General features: G+C 37.4%; 1 protein-coding gene across 1 annotated transcript; it reads left to right on the top strand.

Moving 5' to 3' along the window:
* Positions 1-2264: 2264 nt before the first annotated feature.
* LOC128652743 (olfactory receptor 52P1-like) lies at positions 2265-12129 on the top strand. Its single transcript, XM_053705673.1, has 2 exons — positions 2265-2286; positions 11132-12129. The coding sequence occupies exons 1-2, from the start codon at positions 2265-2267 to the stop codon at positions 12127-12129; spliced, it is 1020 nt and encodes a 339-aa protein (XP_053561648.1).
* Positions 12130-21315: the final 9186 nt, after the last annotated feature.

Here is a 21315-nt window from a genome sequence, read left to right as displayed (position 1 = left end):
TGCAAAACATGTAATTTTGTAAATGAAGGCAACAAATTTATTTCCAGCACAACCAATAGGGAGTATGACATCAGGTATTTTATTAATTGTGCCACAACACATGTTGTTTATTTGCTTACCTGTGAACTTTGTAAATTGCAATATACAGGGAAAACTAAAAGGTCCCTCAAAGACAGGTTTTTGCAACATCTCAGGTCAATTGAAGATGAGGATAGTGACACTCCAATATAAAGACATTTTAAAATAAAACATAACTCAGATGTTTCATCTTTAAAGATACAGGGCATTGACCACATTACTAAATGGAGAAGAGGGGGCAATAGAGAAATATTACTCAATAAAAAGGAAGTCTTTTGGATGTTTACATTGCAAACTGGTGAACCAGAGGGATTGAACATTAGACGTGATCTAGATGTGTTTACTTAAACATATTTTCTCTTCTTTTTCTTGATATTTTATGCAGTAAACATTGAAAGTATCAAGCTAAGTCTAGTACAGTTTAAATATTTAGAATTTTGAAATTAATTCTTATTGTCCTCAAAAAAATATTTGATAGTGGTTTTTGAAATAAATGTTTTGTTGTAGCATCAACTACATATATTTAGACTTAGGCTTTCTTTTTCAGTCATGATCACTGTTTGAAAAGCAACAGTATATTATCCTGTGTTCCTCTGTATCTGAAACTTAGAGGTAAGCAATCACGTTATTGAAATATTACTTGTTGTAGCTAATTGTCAATTATAATATTTTACATTTGTTAGGAGATATGCACTTTTTATGACATTTATGCTATATATATCTGTTTATTTTCATCTACAGTTAATGTGCACTTAATTAAGTGTGTGAGTCGTTTTAATATCAGCATCCAATCAGGTAAAAGGTCATAGTACTGTTGTAATCAAGCTCAGCCTTAAATAGGTGAATGAGCTGATCCCCAGGTAAGCAGTGAACAAGTGCGCATGCGCACAAAACGCATCTGCATGGGGATCAGTTCACTTACCTGATTGCAATAGTCACTGCTGGCTTCTTCTTAGGACGTTCTGTTACATGTCCTTTTTAATCGCTTGGAGTAAAGTTGTCTTTCTTTTATATTCCGTTTCCTGGAGAGTACTTATTGTTCAGCTCACTTGTTCTCATTTCTACAAAAGGTTTCTTATCCAGGAATATAGTGCGCTTCTTGAACTTTGTATATTGGTATTAAGTGTGTGTTTGGGGCGTGTGTAGCAGCCATGTCTGAAGTAGCAGCCTATCCACTGTATCCACGAAGGGGGTGTCCCCCCCGCCCACTCTCCATTGTGCCGGGTCTGCGTCAACACACCGGACTCTCAGGAAGAGCGCACAATACAGTAAATTGTTACTACACATTATATATATAGATAGATAGATAGATAGATAGATAGATACATATATCACAAAATGTATCACACCATGACACCAAAAATGTATTAAATACCTATGTGGAAAATATCTGCCTAGTTTTTCTCACAATTCCCACATATATATATATGTGTGTGTGTGTAATATGAGATAAAATTTTGATATATAGCTGGGCTAAAATGATAGTCTTATATGTGGTTATAGGTTATACTAGGTGGACTGAAAAACTATAGAATGATCTGAAATTTGACCTGGGCATATGGCTTTTTAATAAAAAGGAGCCATTATTTTCCTCATATTTTATTTTATGCCACAATAATAATACATTTTTTAATAATAAAAAGTTTTAAACAGTTTAAAAAATAATAATAAAAATACACACATTTTGGGCAGATTTTTTTTGCTTGATAGATTTGACCAGTAATTGTATTCACAGTTAATGCAACTGTATGTTTTTTTTATCTGGATCAAAAATTGTTTTTTTTTTTTTTTTAAATACCTAACCTATCTTTAAGTAAAACAACCCAGAGATTCTCCACTTGCAGGGGTTAAGAAGGAAGTAAACAATAATGCAAAAAAAGTTAACATTTCCTAAAAAGGGCAGTTCAGTCAATGATTTACTACACAGTTATTAGGCAGCACACTTATCTGACCTTTGATCTCACAGCATCACATTCTATAGCAGGGGGAGGTTGAAGGGACTGAAGACACCGGACTGCCTAATTACTAAGGGTTTAGATTCTACCAGGCAAGCATATGAATTAAAATAAACAAAAGAGGGGAAGCAACAGGAGCCTAGCAGCTTTAATAAACATAACACTCACACTGAACTGAATTCAGCATCTGCAGCCCAGATTCAGCCACTGCTGCAATTATAGTGAACAAAGATGTCACAGTCATCCAAGACAAGTATTGATTTATTTGCAGATCATCTGATAAACTTTGCCCCAATTTTTGCAGGCAGCCGCAGTTTGAAAGGAGCCGTAGTTAAGTACTTCAATGGCATCTCATTATCTGCATAACCCCGGACTCTGGATAACTCTGTCTTCAACATCACAAAGACTTAACTCACAATTTACTGCTCAAGTGCTTTATTAACAAAGCAAAATCAGAGTTTAGCTCAGCAATTAAGCAGTAAATTGTGAGTTAAGTCTTCACCATAGGCAATGATGGAGAATTGTATCACACTAACACAGCTCTCTAAGTGCAGCCTGGTTACTTACCTTGTCACTGCTCCATCTCTGTGTGTTGCCGACCGGCTCTGCGCCTCATACATGACGACTCACAATGGTGGGACACTAGATACTCGTGCATCTCAGGCTTAGTATCCTTAGCAGCAGACACATAGAAAAACTGTGCAATGGGCTATGGTAGGCTATACCTCTCTACCGCACGTGCGGTAGAGAGGTATAGAAGTATATAAAAGGATTTTTTTTATGAAGCTAGACAGTCTAGACTGGAACATTTTTTGGCAGAAATTATATTTATTCAGCCAAAAAATATATGTTCTTTCCTTTCTTTCCATTTTTTTTCCCTTGGGGGCTCACGTGCGGGAGTGCTCCTATGGAGGAGCCTCCACTGATTACATGTTACTTTTTCCTTAGGATAGCCTTATGCATGTCCCATCAAGTCTACAGATATTACATGTTACTGTTTCCTTAGTATAGCCTTATGCATGTCCCATCAAGTCTACACATATTACATGTTACTGTTTGCTTAGGATAGCCTTATGCATGTCCCATCAAGTCTACAGATATTACATGTTACTGTTTGCTTAGGATAGCCTTATGCATGTCCCATCAAGTCTACAGATATTACATGTTACTGTTTCCTTAGTATAGCCTTATGCATGTCCCTGGCATTTTTTTAATTCCTTTACAGTCCCTGTGTTTATCATCTCAATAGGAAGTTTATTCTATGAATCCACAACCCTTTCTGTAAAATAATGCTTCCTCACAATTCTCTTAAATCCACTACCCTTTATCTTTTTTTTTTTTTTTTTTTGTGGAAAATGCTTTCAGCTTCCACTTTATTAAAGGGACATAATACTCATATGCTAAATCACTTGAAACTGATGCAGCATAACTGTAAAAAGCTGACAGGAAAATATCCCCTGAGCATCACTATGTAAAAAAGATGATATTTTACCTTACAACTTCCTCAGCTCAGCAGAGTAAGTTCTGTGTAAAAGTTATACTCAGCTGCAGGTAAAAAAATAAAAAAATAAGAAATGAACAGCAGCCAATCAGCATCAACAGTGCTGAGGTCATGAACTCTTTTACTGTGATCTCATGAGATTTCATTGTAAACTTCCTTACACTGAATAGGAAAATAAGATGAGTGTGCAGGAAAGCTCGCTCCTTCCGCTGTCCCAGGACAGACATACTGATTTGCTGCTTAGAAGTCCTTTACAATGGGATGTGGCTACTGAGGAACTTTTGAGGTAAAATATATTTCTTTTTTACATAGAGATGTTCAGATGATATTTTCTAGTCAGCTTTTTACAACTATGCTCTTTCAAGTGTTTAAACATTTGGGTATTATGGCCCTTTAAGTCTCTTCATATATTTAAAGGTTTCTATCATGTCACCTCTTTCCCTTCTCTCCTTTAAACTATACATATTTAGGTCAAAAGTCTTTCTTTGTATGTTTTATATTTTAGAACATGTACCATTTAGTAACCTCTTTTGACAGTTTTTATTTTATTTATTTATATTTCTGAAGATATGATCTCCAGAACTGTACACAGTATTCCAGATTTGGTCTAACTAATGATCTGTAAAGTGGCATAAGAACCTTGCTATTTTTGCTACTAATACATCTTCCAATGCAACCAAGAATTCGACTGGCCTTAGTGGCTGCACTGCTGCATTGTCTACCAAATTTTATATCATCTGAAATAATAATTCTCAAGTCCCGTTCCTCTTTAGTTACTGTCAGTAATGTACCATTTAAACAATTATTGGCCTTTTGGTTTTTGGATACTATATGCATAATTTTGCTCTAGGTAAGATTAAATTTCAGATCCCATTTATTTGCCCAGTTCTCTAGAATTTTAATATCACTGTCCATTTAATCGACTCCTACTGGAACATCAACTTACACATTTTTGTTTCATCAGCAAACAAGCAAACCTTCCTTTGGATCCCACTTCCAATATCACTAATAAACATGCTAAATAAAACAGGCCCAAGAACTGACCCTTTAGGAACACCACTAGTAACTCAACCCTCATTTGAATTTACTCCATTAATTGAAACCCTCTGTCATCTATCTTTAAGCTAGCAATCTACCAACTTAACAATCTTAGTATCTATTCCAAGGCAATACATTTTGTGAATAAGTTTGTTGTGTGGGACGGTGTCAAATGCTTTGCTAAAGTCTAGATACGCTACATCTATGGCTCCTCCCTGGTCTATTTAGTACCATGGTCAAAGAAGTCAATTAGATTAGTCTGACATGATCTTCCAGCAGTGAAACCATGCTGTCCTTAGTCTTCTAAGTTGTTTGTCTGAACATAAGACACGTCTTTCCTTTAAAAGAGTTTCCGTTAATTTTCCTGCAATTGAGGTCATTTTAACAGTTTAGTAAGGTGATAACAGCAGCATCAGTGGTCATCTGGCTATTAGTAATGCAATTTACTATAAAGTAACACAAATAGAATTGGGGTTTTTTTAAGATTCATTGTTGCAGCCTTCTTGCTTTGCAATAAACATAAAATAATTGTATATTCAGAATCTGCTGGTCTGCTGAAAAAAATAATATATCATTTTTGTTGGGCACGCACTAAGTATCACTTGCAAAAGTGTTTAAATTTAAGGATCAAAAAAGTAAAAAAAGTTTAGCAGAGAAGAGATTAAGGACCAGTAGCTTAAATTTAAACTGTGTGATGCAAAAATAAAATAAAATATATATATATATATATATATATATATATATATATATATAAACTTGATACGTAGCGCACTCTCACAAACATGTTACAGATAGCAGTGTGTTGTTGTCTCTCATACACAGAGATAAGTGACTGCGTTTGCTAAAGAAAGACATTTTATTTGTGAGAATATCTGCCTTTATATGTAAAAACACGCACATTGTACCGCTGAGACACTTAGCAAACACTCACTGACATATAGAGCAATTACACATTATCCAGGCAAACAGTTTTTTTCAAAAATTCCTTGAGGTACCTCACAGTACTGAGGACTTGATTATCTAAAGGTCTCTGGGCTGACGAGGTTATTAAAGAATGAGCAAGTCCTTCTATTTACCTGGTGGAATGATCTAAAGTCACTTTTTACCCTGAAAATAGTGGGTCTCGCTAAGGGGCGTATACTGCATTTTCATATGGGAAGGAGATGCAGACATTACAAAAATGCACAATAAAATTTGTATTTTAAAAATCTTACAAAATGATTAATTGAACCATTCAAACAAAAATACACAGGAACAAATTGTATTGTTAAGGTGCATTAAAAATCGTAACAACATTTTTCACCAAAAATCGTATTTTATCAAAAATGTAAAATTGCTATCGGCTAGATTTGGAGTTTGGCGTTAGCCGTGAAAACCAGCGTTAGAGGCTCCTAACGCTGGTTTTAGGCTACCGCCGGTATTTGGAGTCACTCAAAATAGGGTCTAACGCTCACTTTTCAGCCGCGACTTTTCCATACCGCAGATCCCCTTACGTCAATTGCGTATCCTATCTTTTCAATGGGATTTTTCTAACTCCGGTATTTAGAGTCATTTCTGAAGTGAGCGTTAGACATCTAACTACAAAACTCCAGCCGCAGGAAAAAAGTCAGTAGTTAAGAGCTTTCTGGGCTAACGCCGGTTTCTAAAGCTCTTAACTACTGTACTCTAAAGTACACTAACACCCATAAACTACCTATGTACCCCTAAACCGAGGTCCCCCCACATCGCCGACACTCGAATACATTTTTTTAACCCCTAATGTGCCGACCGCCACCTACGTTATCCTTATGTACCCCTAATCTGCTCCCCCTAACACCGCCGACCCCTGTATTATATTTATTAACCCCTAATCTGCCCCCCTCAACGTCGCCTCCATCTGCCTACACTTATTAACCCCTAATCTGCCGACCGCAAAGCGCCGCCACCTACGTTATCCTTATGTACCCCTAATCTGCTGCCCCTAACACCGCCGACCCCTATATTATATTTATTAACCCCTAATCTGCCCCCCACAACGTCGCCTCCACCTGCCTACACTTATTAAACCCTAATCTGCCGAGCGGACCTGAGCGCTACTATAATAAAGTTATTAACCCCTAATCCGCATCACTAACCCTATAATAAATAGTATTAACCCCTAATCTGCCCTCCCTAACATCGCCGACACCTAACTTCAATTATTAACCCCTAATCTGCCGACCGGAGCTCACCGCTACTCTAATAAATGTATTAACCCCTAAAGCTAAGTCTAACCCTAACACTAACACCCCCCTAAATTAAATATAATTTACATCTAACGAAATTAATTAACTCTTATTAAATAAATTATTCCTATTTAAAGATAAATACTTACCTGTAAAATAAATCCTAATATAGCTACAATATAAATTATAATTATATTATAGCTATTTTAGGATTAATATTTATTTTACAGGTAACTTTGTATTTATTTTAACCAGGTACAATAGCTATTAAATAGTTAAGAACTATTTAATAGCTAAAATAGTTAAAATAATTACAAAATTACTTGTAAAATAAATACTAACCTAAGTTACAATTAAACCTAACACTACACTATCAATAAATTAATTAAATAAACTACCTACAATTACCTACAATTAACCTAACACTACACTATCAATAAATTAATTAAATACAATTCCTACAAATAAATACAATTAAATAAACTAGCTAAAGTACAAAAAATAAAAAAGAACTAAGTTACAAAAAATAAAAAAATATTTACAAACATAAGAAAAATATTACAACAATTTTAAACTAATTACACCTACTCTAAGCCCCCTAATAAAACAACAAAGCCCCCCAAAATAAAAAATGCCCTACCCTATTCTAAATTACTAAAGTTAAAAGCTCTTTTACCTTACCAGCCCTGAACAGGGCCCTTTGCGGGGCATGCCCCAAGAAGTTCAGCTCTTTTGCCTGTAAAAAAAAACATACAATACCCCCCCCCAACATTACAACCCACCACCCACATACCCCTAATCTAACCCAAACCCCCCTTAAATAAACCTAACACTAAGCCCCTGAAGATCATCCTACCTTGTCTTCACCTCACCAGGTATCACCGATCCGTCCTGGCTCCAAAATCTTCATCCAACCCAAGCGGGGGTTGGCGATCCATCATCCGGTGGCTGAAGAGGTCCAGAAGAGGCTCAAAAGTCTTCATCCTATCCGGGAAGAAGAGGCGATCCGGACCGGCAACCATCTTGATCCAAGCGGCATCTTCTATCTTCATCCGATGACGACCGGCTCCATCCTGAAGACCTCCACCGCGGACCCATCTTCTTCCGGCGACGTCCAACTGAAGAATGACGGTTCCTTTAAGGGACATCATCCAAGATGGCGTCCCTCGAATTCCGATTGGCTGATAGGATTCTATCAGCCAATCGGAATTAAGGTAGGAATATTCTGATTGGCTGATGGAATCAGCCAATCAGAATCAAGTTCAATCCGATTGGCTGATCCAATCAGCCAATCAGATTGAGCTCGCATTCTATTGGCTGATCGGAATTTGAGGGACGCCTATCGGGAAGTCGTCGGAAGAAGAAGATGGGTCCGCGGTGGAGGTCTTCAAGATGTAGCCTCATCGGATGAAGATAGAAGATGCCGCTTGGAAGAAGATGGTTGCCGGTCCGGATCTACTCTTCTTCACGGATAGGATGAAGATTTTGGAGCCTCTTCTGGACTTCTTCAGCCGTCGGATGATGGATGTCTAGCCGCCGCTTGGGCTTGGATGAAGATTTCGGAGCCTGGAACGATCGGTGATACCTGGCATGGTGAAGATAAGGTAGGAAGATCTTCAGGGGCTTAGTGTTAGGTTTATTTAAGGGGGGTTTGGGTTAGATTAGGGGTATGTGGGTGGTGGGTTGTAATGTTGGGGGGGGTATTGTATGGTTTTTTTTACAGGCAAAAGAGCTGAATTATTTGGGGCATGCCCCGCAAAGGGCCCTTTTAAGGGCTGGTAAGGTAAAAGAGCTTTGAACTTTTGTAATTTAGAATAGGGTAGGGCATTTTTTTATTTTGGGGGTCTTTGTTATTTTATTAGGGGGCTTAGAGTAGGTGTAATTAGTTTAAAATTGTTGTAATATTTTTCTAATGTTTGTAAATATTTTTTTATTTTTTGTAACTTAGTTCTTTTTTATTTTTTGTACTTTAGTTAGTTTATTTAATTGTAGTTATTTGTAGGAATTGTATTTAATTTATTTATTGATAGTGTAGTGTTAGGTTTAATTGTAGATAATTGTAGGTAGTTTATTTAATTTATTTATTGATAGTGTAGTGTTAGGTTTAATTGTAACTTAGGTTAGGATTTATTTTACAGGTAATTTTGTAATTATTTTAACTAGGTAGCTATTAAATAGTTATTAACTATTTAATAGCTATTGTACCTGGTTAAAATAATTGCAAAGTTGCCTGTAAAATAAATAATAATCCTAAAATAGCTATAATATAATTATAATTTATATTGTAGTTATATTAGGGTTTATTTTACAGGTAAGTATTTAGCTTTAAATAGGAATAATTTATTTAATAAGAGTTCATTTATTTCGTTAGATTTAAATTATATTTAATTTAGGGGGGTGTTAGGGTTAGGATTAGACTTAGCTTTAGGGGTTAATCCATTTATTACAGTAGCGGCGAGATTTGGTCGGCAGATTAGGGGTTAATAATTGAAGTTAGGTGTCAGCGATGTTAGGGAGGGCAGATTAGGGGTTAATACTATTTATTATAGGGTTATTGAGGCGGGCGTGAGGCGGATTAGGGGTTAATAACTTTATTATAGTAGCGGTGCGGTCCGCTCGGCAGATTAGGGGTTAATAAGTGTAGGCAGGTGGAGGCGACGTTGAGGGGGGCAGATTAGGGGTTAATAAATATAATATAGGGGTCGGCGGTGTTAGGGGCAGCAGATTAGGGGTTGACAGGGATAATGTAGGTAGCGGCGGTTTACGTAGCGGCAGATTAGGGGTTAAAAAAAATATGCAGGTGTCAGCAATATAGTAGATTAGTGGTTAATAAGTGTAAGGTTAGGGGTGTTTAGACTCAGGGTTCATGTTAGGGTGTTAGGTGCAGACGTAGGAAGTGTTTCCCCATAGAAAACAATGGGGCTGCGTTATGGGCTGAATGCTGCTTTTTTGCAGGTGTTAGGGTTTTTTTCAGCTCAAATGGCCCCATTGTTTTCTATGGGGGAATCGTGCACGAGCACTTTTTTGAAGCTGGCTGCGTTCGTAAGCACCGCTGGTATCTAGAGTTGCAGTGGCGTTAAATTATGCTCTATGCTCCCTTTTTGGAGCCTAACGCACTGAAAACCCAGCCATTCTGTGAACTCTAAATACCAGCGGTATTTAAAAGGTGTGGGGGAAAAAAAGCATGCGTAGCTAACGCACCCCTTTGGCCGCCAAACTCTAAATCTAGCCGATTGTTACCTCATGTATATTTGATTTTCAGTGTTTTTTTATTTGCCCAACACATTCGTTTTAGCCAGATTGTCATTTGCCATTAGAATCCTTATACAAATGTTGTATTTAGCTCCTATAGATGTAATAGTGGTTGTACGTTTATAGCAATCAGCACTTAAAGGAAAAAAAATGAACATTCAAATTCTCTACATTAAAATTTCAGTCAAAGGAAAATATTGGTAATTAGCTAAACTAACACTTGTGATTATTTTTGTTATAATAATAATAATAATAATAATTTATAATAAAACAACAATAATTATAATAATAATAATAATAATAATAATTTATAATAAAACAACAATAATTATTATAATAATAATAATAATAATAATAATAATAATTAGATAGAGGCATAACTGCTGTAATCTCTGTATTCTGCTGCATTAACAGACTTTCTGTTTGTATTAATTATATTCTCATACATGTTTTTTGTTTTTAATAAGGTCTTAGCATATAATTATAAACATGTCTCATAGAATGTGTAGTATATTAATAATCATCTTCATCATAAATAGGATGGGTTTTTTTAAAAAACCTTGTGTGGTTGGGTTCCGTATCAGCCTTTTGAGAGCTGTTCCCTGTTATAATCAGCAGCTGATATGACTAGCCTGTTGCAGGGTTATCGTCTATACTCACTGCAGGTTACTGTATAACAGCAATGCTCCTGCAACTTGCACAGGATCAAACCAAAGGCCACATTTAAAGGGACATTAAATTAAAATGGAATCCCCCATAAAAAGGTTTGATTGTGTTGTGAGAAAATATTTTGCAAAGCACTTTTATCATTTATAAATATACATACTGTATTCTACAGAGGATTTAAGTAAGGTGTATCGATTCGCTTCACATAGAAAGTCGTTAGGTTTATTATTTATAAATATACATACTGTTTTCTACAGAGGATTTAAGTCAGGTGTATCGATTCGCTTCACATAGAAAGTCGTTTATTATTTATCATTTTATTATCTATAGATACTATGTTTATGAACAAATCTGGACAACATAATATCATCTCTAACATTATTCCTGATTTCTTCTTATTTTACAGTGATACATTTATGTTACCCCCATGCCTGAAGTTAATCAGAGCTTAGTAAGACCAGAATATTTCATCCTTGTTGGGATTCCTGGGCTGGAGGACGTGCAGGTCTGGATCTCTATTCCTCTGTGCATTATGTATCTTATCACCGTACTTGGAAATATAGTCATGCTGTATGTGATTTTATCAGAAGAAAGTCTCCACAAGCCCATGTACCTTTTTCTGTCCATGTTGTCCGTCGTTGACCTTTTGTTGTCTTCAACCACTTCACCAAAAATTCTCTGGGTCTTTTGGTTCAGTTCCAAGAATATTGAGTTTGATGCATGCCTCACTCAGATGTTCTTCATTCACACCCTGACTGCTATGGAGTCTACAATTCTATTGGCCATGGCCTTTGACCGCTATGTTGCCATATGTCACCCACTCAGATACAACTCAGTGCTTACCAACAACAGGATAGCCACATTTGGAGTTTTGGCTGTCATCAGGGGGTCCTTACTGACAATCCCTTGTATATTCCTCATTAAGAGGTTATCTTATTGTAGCACTAACATCATTTCTCATACGTACTGTGAGCATATGGCCATAGTGAAGATAGCCTGCTCTGACACAACCATTAACCAGATATATGGTTTGACTGCATTATCGCTGATCATTGCTGTTGACACAGTGTGTGTGACTTTATCATACACTGTCATAGCCAGGGCTGTCATGAAACTTTCCTCCAATGAAGCTCGACACAAAGCAATTAGTACTTGTGGCTCTCATATTTGTGTCATCCTAATATCTTATGTCCCTGCTCTGTTTTCCTTCTTCTCACACAGGTTTGGTAACAACATCTCACCTAAGATTCACATTACACTTGCTAATCTTTATATTCTTATTCCACCAATGTGCAACCCGATTATTTATGGTGTAAAAACCAAGGAAATTCAAGATAAAATATGTCTGATTTTGTATATTAAGCAAAAGTATAAAATGAGGACAACACAGATTGCTTCTTATGTCAGCTCAAATCACAATATGCTCCTTTATTGATTTGTAAATATTATTACAAAAGAGACAATTTGTCTGTACGTGTGCAATTTTGAAAACCTTTTTTAGAATATATTTAAGTTAAAATAAATTGTGATAAAAAATTAAACAAATATGGCATCATGTTTATGTGACAGATATTAATAGATTTTCGGCTAGATTTAGAGTTTTGCTGCCAAAGGGGTGCGTTAGCTACGCGTGTTTTTTCCCCCGCACCTTTTAAACAACGCTGGTATTTAGAGTTCTCTGAAGGGCTGCGTTAGGCTCCAAAAAGGGAGCATAGAGCATAATTTACCACCACTTCAACTATAAATACCAGCGTTGCTTACGGTAGCGGCCAGCTTGAAAAAGTTGCTCGTGCACAATTCCCCCATAGGAAACAATGGGGCAGTTTGAGCTGCAAAAAAACCTAACACCTGCAAAAAAGCAGCGTTCAGCTCCTAACGCAGCCCCATTGTTTGCTATAGGGAAACACTTCCTAAGTCTGCACCTAACACCCTAACATGAACCCCGAGTCTAAACACCCCTAACCTTACACTTATTAACCCCTAATCTGCCGCCCCCGCTATTGCTGACCCCTGCATAATATTATTAACCCCTAATCTGCCGCTCCGTACACCGCCGCCACCTACATTATACCTATGTACACCTAATCTGCTGCCCCTAACACCGCCGACCCCTATATTATATTTATTAGCCTCTAATCTGCCATCCCCAATGTCGCTGCTACCTTACCTACACTTATTAACCCCTAATCTGCCGACCGGACCTTGCCGCTACTCTAATAAATGTATTAACCCCTAAAGCTAAGTCTAACCCTAACCCTAACCCCCCCTAAGTTAAATATAATTTTTTTTTTTTTTTTTTTTTTTTTTTAAATGAATTTTTATTGAGGTTTTGCGAAGACAGTACAACTGATATAAGACATCATATCTTTGCTTCAAACTTGAGCAGTACATTTCAAGTAAATGACTTTTACAAAATACAATGATGAAATTTTCCATATAGATAGTCCTATAAAGAGCTAAACAGAACAAGAATGGAACAGGAACCTCATTTTCTTTTCACAACCTAAAAGTTAGCTATTTGAACAGTCATGGCAAAAGCCATCGATTTAGAGTAGGTTGATAAGGGGTAGTTAGAATAATATCAAAAATGGAAATATCTTTTCACGGTGTGAATTATATGGTGAACTATAAATATATGTTAGGTGGAAGATATTAAGGTTAGGATACGGCATAGGCAAGACAAGCCGTGCAGTTAGTCCTCCTAGAGTAGGAGGTCCATTATAAGGGGGGGGGGGGAGGGGGGGAGGTGATAGATAGGTGCGGCAAGAAGGATATAAAGTTTAATATCTAGTATGAAATAAAATATAAAATCCTAGAGGCTCATTGTGGGTTGAGGAGGAGATAATTAGATAAATACGACATACAGTATGATGTAAGTATTCAGACTGCTACATTGTAGGGTAGTATAGTCCTGTATGTGAGATCATTGACATATTGGATATCAGGTGAACATTGAGAGTAAAATGGTTACCCGTTAGGCTAATGGTATATCCGGCAAGATACAATTACTCATACCACATAGAATATAAAACTGGGGAGTTTAGACATGTGGAAATGAGAAATATATATAATGAAGTAGGATAGTACTGAGAAACAGTTTCAACTTGCAGGCATACTTGCTTGTCCAAAAATATATAAGTGGCACTGAAGTAAAGAGGGCAGCAGTTAGCTAGGCATTGTAATGAAAATATGAGATAAGACAGCTTCAAACATTTATGATTTCTGTTCCCTGTTCCACGCCGCCCAGACACGGGCCCTATGCCCAGGCGGCAAGACAAACAGGCAGCTATAATTACAGTATGCGTAGATATTTTCCGGGTAGGAAATCATCCTAAAAATACTATTGTGTCATACATCAAGAGTATTGTAGCCCCAGGAGCCGATTGTGAGATTTCAGAGAGCATTAAGCACACAACATTTTAGTAAACAAACAGTGAATAAACCATCTAATAGTGCTAGTAGTTATAACAGCATTAAATTAGGGACATTAGTTTACAGCAAAAATTTGCATGATTACCTATTATAGTATAGAAAGCGCAAATAATAAAGTTTTAAATGGTATGAATATGCTGAAAATATTAGCACCTAATACCACATTATGTTTAGTAACATATAGATTGTTGCTAGGGCTTAAAGGTTAACTAGTTAACTCAGAGCAAATAACGTGTAGCATGAATAACAAAACCATTGCTATATTAGAAAGTCAATTTAGTGGTTAAGTGTAATATGACTTGAAGCATAATAGACCTAATAGGGCTTTTAATCCCGCTGCTAATACTGCAGTATAGATAAAGTAGTTTTCAGTGCTCTAGATTACAGTAAATGGACACAGCGTTTATCTGAACTATAACAGAACATACTAAACAGTCAAGTAGTCAAGGTAATAGCTTGGGTAACTGTGTTTCCCAGTCTGACTAAGGGAAAAACACAGAACATACTCCACTTATAAACAAAATGCACATATAGAGATATAGGAGGTAGCATAGGTAGTCTAAGAGCTAGACACAATATCAGACATACATAGTAAGAGATTAATAATATCGTAACAGTGCAAGAACTATCAGGTCAAATACATTTTTAACAGTGTCTCTCTGAGGTCTATAATCCAATCTAACATCCAGTGTGAATAGATTAGGCTACCAGGAGGTAAAAGGAGCAGGAGCTCTATCCTACCCCAGCTTTCAAGCTATTGCGAGTATCAATTATCCTTAGCTTAAGTTCCCATGGACGAGTCAGAGTCCCAGGCAAGTGAACAGCCTTTGGATGCAGCGTGGTATTAGGATCCGACTCCTTGCCATCAACTAGGGCCAAGTCTATCTTTTGTTGGGCAGGTAGCAGACTTACCCACTTTAGGGGGAGCTTAAGCGATGCACGTCCCTCTGTCCTTGCATTTAGATTTATATGAACATGAGCTTCCTCCGCATCTACATAGTCCGCCGCAGTTCCCATGTCAGAGGGCCCCCAGTCAGCCATGGACTCGTGTGATGGAGTGATATCGGGGCAGCTCCTCTTCACCGGTAGTGGGTTGGTAAGTCCCTGCGTTTGGAGTGCCGAGAGTGGAGATGATGGGGCGCTGCAGGGGGAAAATTCTGTGTCTCCGGAGGAGGGCGCACCAGTAACTGTGCTGGCGAGGTCCTTACCTAAGGGATTGTTATGGAGAGCTCCACACACAGGGTCAAGGGAAGCTGTAAAGGCCTCCCGGTACTGCTGCAACAAGGAGCTGATTTCCTGCAGGAGGGCATGTGGGTCCATGGTAGGTGCCGGTTACTGGTAGCGAACTGACGTTAAATATGACTGCTAGTCAGGAGGTGAAGTTCAAATAGTTGCGCCCCAGCGCCAGGGAAAGACAGCCGCAAGGAGGCCTCCACAGTATATATATAGGTCTGAGATACTGGCTGCCTTGTGGCGATGCACTAGAAAGAAGCAAGAGCTGTGTTTTCGTCAAGCTTCCCAAATCTGTATATCGTCATTACATAAGCATAGATTTGCCAGGGTGATAGGTGTTTCAGAAAAAAAAATTTTTGCTGTATTTTCTTATAGAAAAGATCCAAATTAAGCAGTAAATGCAGGAGCTCTTGCTAAACACGTCCTATCACCCCGGCGGTTGGCTCCGCCCCCAGTTAAATATAATTTTAATCTAACAAAATAAATTATTTCTTATTAAATAAATTAATCCTATTTAAAGCTAAATACTTAACTGTAAAATAAACCCTAATATAGCTACAATATAAATAAAAATTATATTGTAGCTATTTTAGGATTTATATTTATTTTACAGGCAACTTTGTATTTATTTTAAACCAGGTACAATAGCTATTAAATAGTTATTAACTATTTAATAGCTACCTAGTTAAAATAATTATAAAATTACCAGTAAAATAAATCCTAACCTAAGTTACAATTAAACCTAACACTACACTATCAATAAATAAATTAAATCAAATAACTACAATTACCTACAATTAAATAAACTAAACTAAATTACAAAAAAAAAAACCCCACTAAATTCCAAAAAAAAAAATATTACAAGAATTTTAAACTAATTAAACCTATTCTAAGCCCCCTAAAAAAATAACAAAGCCGGGGAGCGGAGCCAGCTCTGGATCTGAACTGTCACATAACACAACAGCTCCGAATATATCATTCAGAAAACAAGCTTTATGGCCGTTCAGACTCCTGAACTTTTTTGTATTTGGCAACCCAAAGGCTCTTCGGACGTTGATAACCAAAATAAATGAGTGGAATTCCCTCTGAACGTCCAAACTCTGCATTCCTGACACCAAGCCTACCTCTCAGCCTCTCTAAGAGCTGCCATTTTTGGATCTACGCGGGAATTAAGGTGCACGTCGGTATTGACTGCATGAAACAACTCTCAAAGAAATGATACTGCAAAACACATCTATAATAAGAGAGTGCAGCTGCTGGGGGCGAGCTAAGATTTATTAAGTGGTAGACCTTGCATGTAACATCAGGACCTATGGGCTGGACATCATGGCGGTAGTCGAAGCATGGGAACAAGCTATCCTGCAACTAACTACGCAACACTTTTGGCAGTTAGAAAATGAACTCAGGGGCAGGGCAGTACTCCATCTACCTCTGGTGTCTCCTGCAATCTCCTCAGAGTTGGAGACAAAGCGATCCCTAATATTACACTCTGGATATAGCTATACAGATGAACAGCCAGAGACAGATGATCGTGGGGCCTAATCAACACATACCTATTTCTTGTCCGCTTCACAGTGCCACCTTGCTAAGGGGGAAGATTGTGGAGGATGGATACTGGACGCTGAGGCTGACAACACAGAGAACATTGAGCCAGATCATGTAGTGACCCTTCTTCAATGCCAGGACACCACGGAAGATAAAGAGGAGATATGCAAATATGCCTTTGATTCCAGGACCGTTACCTCCTATTGGATGGGGGCAGCTGAAGAACATGTTTTGATCGCTCCTTTCCCACGATGTGGGCTAATACCTGTGTGGCTTTTAAACAACAAGCTGAATCTCTATTTGGTGCTAAGTGTGACTAGAGCCACTACGGCTCAGAAATTAGAACTGAAAACAACTGCACCACATCTTCATAAGTCCGGTATTGGCTAGAAAATACTCTCCTGGCTGAGCTTCTACTACATTTTGGGACAGATGTGTTTATATCTTACCAAACTGTTATACAGTTACGTTTATTACAGGACATGGTAATACTCATTTAAAACAGCTCCTTTGCCTCATAAATAATCAATATTTGTTTGCAGGAAAATACTGGGTTAAATAGTTATTTCTGGGCTAGATGTAAACACTGGATTTCCACTTTATTTTACAGTCATATTTTGGTTTAATGTGATTTTTTTTTACTATAGCTAATACAACTGTCACATCAAATAATAGAGATACTGGAGAGATATTTGGATTTACCGTAAACATATTTTATTTAGTATAGTCATATATTACCTACGGCAATTGCACACAAATAGCAGAGTTTGGATTAACAATAAAATTTCCCGATAGAGGCTGTAATTACTAGATGCCACCACTAGAGGGGAGTAAAAGTTTAGTCACAGCTTGATCTACACAGAAAACTGATGTTGTCTGGCAGCCTGGGTCTCTGTATTTTTACTCTTCTCTCCCTTTGGACTCTCTCTCCTGGGAATCTAGATTGGCTACCCAAAATCACATTTTATAAGTATAGATTTAGGTCACCACTTGGAACATCAGAAATACCCCTCAGGCATCTTGAACCAGTGTCTGGTATATATAACTGTATGTGTTATACCCAGTTTCCTTTTTTTTGTTTCTGCGAGGCAGTCAACCTCAATATAGCTATATAAGGTCCTTATGCCATAAGCAAGCAGTGACAGTTTATAAATGGGTATATTTGTCATTTCAGCAAGATTATATCAGAACCACATAAAGACCCTTTTCATGTTTCTTTAGGTTCACTTGTTTCTTTTAAGGCTTTCTGATGGTGTCATATTATTATAGATGTTTATGGTATCACTCTGGGACCTACAACTTATATGGTATAAGCTGATGTAGATTCAAACAGGGACATAAAGCACTTTTTTTTATTAAGATCTACTCATGTACTACACTAAGCCTCCAGAGACCTTTCAAAACTAAAAAGGGTTATAGTGTTAATAATGTTCCCTATATACACTGTATTGCTTTTGTTTTCCCTTGTAAGATTTATTTTTCTCCAAGTAATGGGTACCATTATATATGCACAAATGTTTTCTGCATTGTTTTAATCTTCTATGTTTGTGGCTCTGTTTGTTTTAGTTTTTACATGGTGTGATTTCCTTTGGAGCCTGTCAATGCTTAAGAGTTTAATGTTGGGATAATAGCCTTATTATTCATGTGAAACACTCAGTATTTCCACATCCTTGCTAGCACCTAGCATGACCTATCTGGGGTTAAAACTCTTGTCACATCTGTAAACACTGTTTCATAATAATTGACCCCTTAGTGGGACAATTCTTTCCATTTTATGGTGAACCAAGGAAGTCATTCTTAATACTTTGACTGCTGAGATTTATTAACCTACAGCAGGGGTGCTGCCAGCAGCCGAGGCGGCTCACTAGCACTTATTATGTCCAGCAGTATAGTTACTTTATGGTTTTCACTTGTTTCGTACCCTTTCCCACAATGACGTTGCTCCGTCACTGTCATCTTACCCACACAAACTGTGATCTCACTAGATACTTAGTTTACCACTTATGATGCCTGGCTAAATTCTTTGTACTTCTACCCTCCCACATGCAATAACAATGTGTAGAGTATTTTCTTTTTCCTGCAAAGATAGGTGGATTCTTGGATCAATTAGTAGTGTTTCTGCAATATGTTCTGTTGGATAGTTGATATGATCTACTGCTATACACGAACGAGTAGCTTGAGGGATGGTAGGGGATGCACTTAGTTGTGCTTTCCTTAACACTGCATCTGTTTTTTTTTTTTATATATACAGCGTGCAAAACTCATAACCCGATGCTGTGGCCATAGCTATATTGTTACGCATAACTTTACCTCAAAACCCCTGATATGCTTCTGACGCAGGCTGGTCCTGCATTAATATTGTTATTACTTAGGGTCTACTTACTTGCAACACCCTATATGTAACATTAGTCCAGTGTGTAGTCAGTTTATCTCTACTTTTCTCCTAGTAAAACTCATACGCTCATGAGACTTTATGCCGCACCCCTTATGATTTTCCTAACAGTAACTCTTTACCTACAACAGTCTACCAACATTGATAACCCCTACCTATAAGTTGAGTTTAAAATTTTGCATCTAATAATTCACTCTTGCTATCATTTAAAATACCAATTGCTAAATTACTCTAAGCTTGCAGGTCCAAAAGTTACCACTCAAATTGCTAATTTTAGTTCATGTAAAAAAGAAAAAGAGGTTCCAGTTTTTTTTTTCTTTTCTATAAGATTATTCATATTGAGAATTTTGTCTTCTATCTATATAGAAGTTGTCACATTGAAATGTTCCATTTATGTTTGTTTTAGTGATATGATGTTTCATATAAGTTGTACTGTTTTTGCACAACCTCAATAAAAAAAAAAAAAAAAAAAAATAACAAAAGCCCCCCAAAATAAAAAAAATGCCCTACCCTATTCTAAAATAAAAAGTTAACAGCTCTATTACCTTACCAGCCCTTAAAAAGGCCTTTTGCGGGGCATGCCCCAAAGAAATCAGCTCTTTTGCCTGAAAAAAAAACATACAATACCCCCCCAACATTACAACCCACCACCCACATACCCCTAATCTAACCCAAACCCCCTTAAAAAACCTAACACTAAGCCCCTGAAGATCTCCCTACCTTGTCTTCACCCAGCCGGGTATCACCGATCCGTCCAGAAGAGGGTCCGAAGTCTTCATCCTATCCGGCCAGAAGAGGTCCTCCAGAGGGTCCGAAGTCTTCATCCAATCCGGCCAGAAGAGGTCCTCCAGAGTGTCGGAAGTCTTCATCCAGGCGGCATCTTCTATCTTCTTCCATCCGGTGCGGAGCGGGTCCATCTTGAAGCAGCCGACGCGGAGCCATCCTTCCTCACCGACGGACTAACGACGAATGAAGGTTCCTTTAAATGACGTCATCCAAGATGACGTCCCTCGAATAGAATCCTATCAGCCAATCGGAATTCGAGGGACGCCATCTTGGATGACGTCATTTAAAGGAACCTTCATTCGTCGTTAGTCTGTCGGTGAGGAAGGATGGCTCCGCGTCGGCTGCTTCAAGATGGACCCGCTCCGCTCCGGATGGAAGAAGATAGAAGATGCCGCCTGGATGAAGACTTCCGACCCTCTGGAGGACCTCTTCTGGCCGGATAGGATGAAGACTTCGGACCCTCTTCTGGACGGATCGGTGATACCCGGCTCGGTGAAGACAAGGTAGGGAGATCTTCAGTGGCTTAGTGTTAGGTTTTTTAAGGGGGGTTTGGGATAGATTAGGGGTATGTGGGTGGTGGGTTGTAATGTTGGGGGGGTATTGTATGTTATTTTTTCAGGCAAAAGAGCTGATTTCCCCACATGCCCCACAAAAGGCCCTTTTAAGGGCTGGTAAGGTAATAGAGCTGTTAACTTTTTATTTTAGAATAGGGTAGGGCATTTTTTTTTGGGGGGGGCTTTGTTATTTTTTTAGGGGGCTTAGAGTAGGTGTAATTAGTTTAAAATTCTTGTAATCTTTTTTTTTTTTGTAATTTAGTGTTTGTTTGTTTTTGTAATTTAGTTTAGTTGATTTAATTGTAGGTAATTGTAGTTAATTTATTTAATTTATTTATTGCTAGTGTAGTGTTAGGTTTAATTGTAATTTAAGTTAGGATTTATTTTACAGGTAATTTGGTAATTATTTTAACTAGGTAGCTATTAAATAATTATTAACTATTTAATAGCTATTGTACCTAGTTACAGTTGCCTGTAAAATAAATATAAATCCTAAAATGGCTACAATATAATTATTCGTTATATTGTAGCTATATTAGGGTTTATTTTACAGGTAAGTATTTAGCTTTAAATAGGATTAATTTATTTAATAAGAAATAATTTATTTAGTTAGATTAAAATTATATTTAACTTAGGTGGGTGTTAGGGTTAGATTTAGCTTTAGGGGTTAATACATTTA

Source organism: Bombina bombina, chromosome 3, assembly GCF_027579735.1.
Source record: "Bombina bombina isolate aBomBom1 chromosome 3, aBomBom1.pri, whole genome shotgun sequence".
NCBI lineage: Eukaryota > Metazoa > Chordata > Amphibia > Anura > Bombinatoridae > Bombina > Bombina bombina.
This window is presented reverse-complemented; position numbering and strand designations above follow the sequence as displayed.

Excerpts from the sequence above, each read along its gene's own strand:
- LOC128652743 (XM_053705673.1), top strand. The coding sequence starts at position 2,265 with ATGTCACAGTCATCCAAGACAA. Across the intron at positions 2,287-11,131 it reads GTCACAGTCATCCAAGACAA|TTAATCAGAGCTTAGTAAGA; the intron begins GTATTGATTTAT and ends CCATGCCTGAAG.